This window comes from Anser cygnoides, chromosome 2, assembly GCF_040182565.1.
Source record: "Anser cygnoides isolate HZ-2024a breed goose chromosome 2, Taihu_goose_T2T_genome, whole genome shotgun sequence".
NCBI classification, from domain to species: Eukaryota; Metazoa; Chordata; class Aves; order Anseriformes; family Anatidae; genus Anser; species Anser cygnoides.
Genome location: NC_089874.1, coordinates 48472885 through 48476340, shown reverse-complemented (window position 1 = coordinate 48476340; position 3456 = coordinate 48472885). Strand labels below are relative to the sequence as shown.

General features: G+C 46.0%; 1 protein-coding gene across 2 annotated transcripts in view; it reads right to left on the bottom strand.

The window, feature by feature from the left end:
- Window positions 1-148: 148 nt before the first annotated feature.
- SLC66A2 (solute carrier family 66 member 2) overlaps window positions 149-3456 on the bottom strand; it is a 54465-nt gene continuing 51157 nt past the window's right edge. For both annotated transcript variants that reach the window (XM_066992036.1, XM_066992037.1), the window contains one exon: window positions 149-3250. In XM_066992036.1, the coding sequence (XP_066848137.1) occupies window positions 3043-3250 (208 nt within the window). In that variant the 3' untranslated portion in view covers window positions 149-3042. The remainder of the gene's footprint in view (window positions 3251-3456) is intronic.

The following is a 3456-nucleotide window of genomic DNA, read 5'->3' as shown; positions in this document are numbered from 1 at the left end:
ACGACAAACCACACCTTGTGCTTACCCACCCATCAGGAGGAAAAATACTGCTGATTATTTCTATGGATGATGCTCTGTACAGGATGAACTACAGTAGCATTTAAGAAACACGTATCTTATATCCAAACAAAACACAGCAATGCTGCAGTTTATGTATAACAGGTTTCTTTTATTTAAAAAGCATTACAACTGACAGAAAATAAACTCATGAAATGTGCCATACATTCAGAGAGTTATTTAAAGTAATTGATTTATTATTCTCCGAGGTGATCATTGATACAGATACTTCATGACAACTAAGAACAAAGTTCTGTAACATTTTCTCTGTAAAGTATCTTGCAAGGTGATGTTCAACAGTTCCCAGCCAAGAGTCCTACCTTATTAAATGCCACATATAGAAGATGACTTTAGATGTGTTTTCACTGGCTTCTCTTCCAATATTTGCACCTCTAGTGTGAATGAGACTGCACACTGGTTTGGGTACTGGTGGCAGGCTCAAGAAACTGCCCGGGGAGAGTCCCATAAGGAAAAAACAACAGTTATTTTATCAGTAATACCTGTAGTTTAAAGCCAAAGAGGTGGCCAAAAGTGTGCAGTCCCAGGTGAAGCTGTAACATACAGAAGCATATTTCTTAACAGCCATTTAAATTTATTATCCCCTTTTCATAGATTAGAAAAGACCACCATATACAAAAATCTTATCATTACAAGGTATTAAAAAAATCAGACCATTAAAACACACAGGAAAGTGTTCATTTGCATACAGTAGAAATACAATCCTCATTAAAGCAGCATACCAGAGAAGCCAGTTGTTAAATAAGTCTTCAATTAAAAAAGACAAAAGCCCAGATGTTCATTTAACATAACCAGAACATTGGAAAAAAAAAGAGAGGAACAAAACATTCATAGTCTGCCATGCCGGGTACATTGTCATTGTAAGGTCACTTCAGGCCTAAAAAAGAAGGGTATCGAACAAGGAGCGTGGAGGCAGTGCCCAGGCAGAGCATCTCTGCCCACCCCTCAGAAAGAGCAGCTGTCCTCTGTTCTGGTCTGCTGGATCTGCCTGGGCAGGAGGGACTTTGTGAGGATGCCCCTTACCTCCACCTCCAGCAGTGCCCCACGGAAGGGAAGGATGGCCCAAACCTCTGCTCACAGGTTTGGGGCTCGGCGCTCCGCCACCAACATGGCAGTGCCAAAACCACATGGCACGTGCGGCGTGAGCCCCGATGTCAGCCTGGGCTGCCTGGGGAGTGGCAGAGGCACGGGTCTGCAAAGCAGCACAGACCACGGGGCCAGCCCACTCCCCCCTGTCCTACAAGGGACATTCCCAACCAGGCGTCATGCAACTGCTGCTGTGGCCTGCTGCTGCTTTCCCAACAGAGGAGGGTTTGCCACCAGTGAAGACAGTCCAGACTCAGGTCATGAGATTCCCAAGTAAAATAGGATAGGGAAAGTACCTGATTTACTCACTGAAGTTATTAAACCTCAGACTTGCTCCCGTTGATAACGAAACACAAGCTCTTGTGCTGATCTTGGAGAAAAAAAAAATGATTCTCAGAAATCTATCCTAGCTCTAATGCCTTGCCTGCAGTCACACGGGGCTCATCCCGCAGCAGGGAGGGAGTTTCACAAAGAAGAAAGCAGCACAGGCACAAATGCTCCTGGGGCTCTGCATCTTGCAGTAGTTGTTTCAGCCCAACCACAGTGGTTTCCTTATGGCAACTGGCAGAAGCCCGTGGGCTTGGGCACAGCCCCCTGAGGGTCCCACACCACCTGCAGCTGCTAGACATGTGCAGTGCTCAGAAAGGGCGCAATGACCTATGCTGGCAAGCAGCCAGTACAGACAACATCTGTGTTTATAAATAAACTCTCTGTCCTATCTGTTTTCTCAGTCCCTCTGTCTAACTACAGACTGTTGATTCTCCAAAGAGCTTGGAAGATCTTAAGCAACAAAAAAAAAAGGAAAAATGTGGACTCCTTCCTTTTTGGGTCAGTGCAAGAAACACTCCCGAATACAAACTGGTTCTTGTTTGGCATTAAACAGCGTGAACGTGACTCTCAGCCTCAACAAATCAAGTGGTCAGATGCTAGTCCTATTCCATAGGACACGACTTTGTCTCAAACTTTTTCACTTCTCCCTCTAGGGCAATGAAAGTGGACTCACTTTCAATGGCAATGCACATCTACTGGCTCCTGGGACAGGCATCTTCCAGCCCAGTCCTATCCTGTGCATGGCTGCAGCAGTCAGTCTGTTCCCAAATCCCACTGAGCAAGGCTCTGTTAGAGCCCCTCACGCAATCTCCTGTTCGCTTCTCCTTTTGACTGACCATTTGATTGACTGTGCCTGCTCTACACGTGGCACAGCATTGCCTGTACTCAGCCACCATTCCTCACGCTGACACTTCTGCCTGCTGCACTGATACTGCAGCAGGCGCGTGTTACAGTTCACTCTTCGGCATGCTGACACTTCATACTGTGTATGACTTGCTCACTTTCAGTTGTTCGCCTCTTTGCAGGGCTTCCCTCCCTTTCTGCTTACCCTTCTTCAACAAAAAAGAGAAAGCTCCAACATTTGCTCTTCAATACTTCTTCCTACGTCATGGAGATACTGAATGCTAACATATGCCACAACCTTCCTGCCAATATACAGACTTCATATTATATAAATAGGTAAAAGTCTCAGACAAAATATCCTATCATTTCTGTGGTGTAACATTTTTAAATAGCATTAAAAACACAAAACATCCAGCCCTTGTGATTAATATACAAACCTATGTGAATCAATAAGGCTCATAGGTACATATGCAAAAATAAAGTGTCCCTCCCCCCACCAGGAACCAGTTCTGTACAGCAAAGCCTGAGAACAGAGAGAGCAAGTTATTTTAAATAAAAACCCCAGAGCTGGAAGTGCAACCAGGCTTTCGATCCTTGTTCTCTTATCTGCTTTCAGCTCAGCAATGCAGGAGTATTTACAAGTGGAAGAGGAGGTGCCATGGCTGACCCTGCAGCGCCACTGACCTGCAGCCTGTCCTGCCGAGCGCCTCACAGGGCCTTGGTGCTGGCAGGGTGCGCCGTGTGGGAGGTGGGCTTCTGAGGGTAGGAGCTGTACAAGTAAACCTGCAGCAGGATAGCGATGTCCACAAAGACCTGCAGGAGTCCACAGATGGAGAACTGTAAAGGGGCCTGATTCAAGATAAAGTAAACAGTCTTGAAGGTGTCCCCGCTCGTCCACATCAGCACCATCTTGACACTAAAAGACAGAAAAGAAGGGTAATGGTATTTAATGCAAGGAAGAACTCAGCATGTGATTAGATCAGCTGTACCAGAGGATCCACCTACATCAGCAAGGGTTTATACTCTACAGTGGGTTGAGATTCCTCTCTGCTAGGACACACAGCTTAGCCTAGCCATGAGGTGTGGCGCTGTACTTGGAAATTCTCCACCCCACAACCTCCG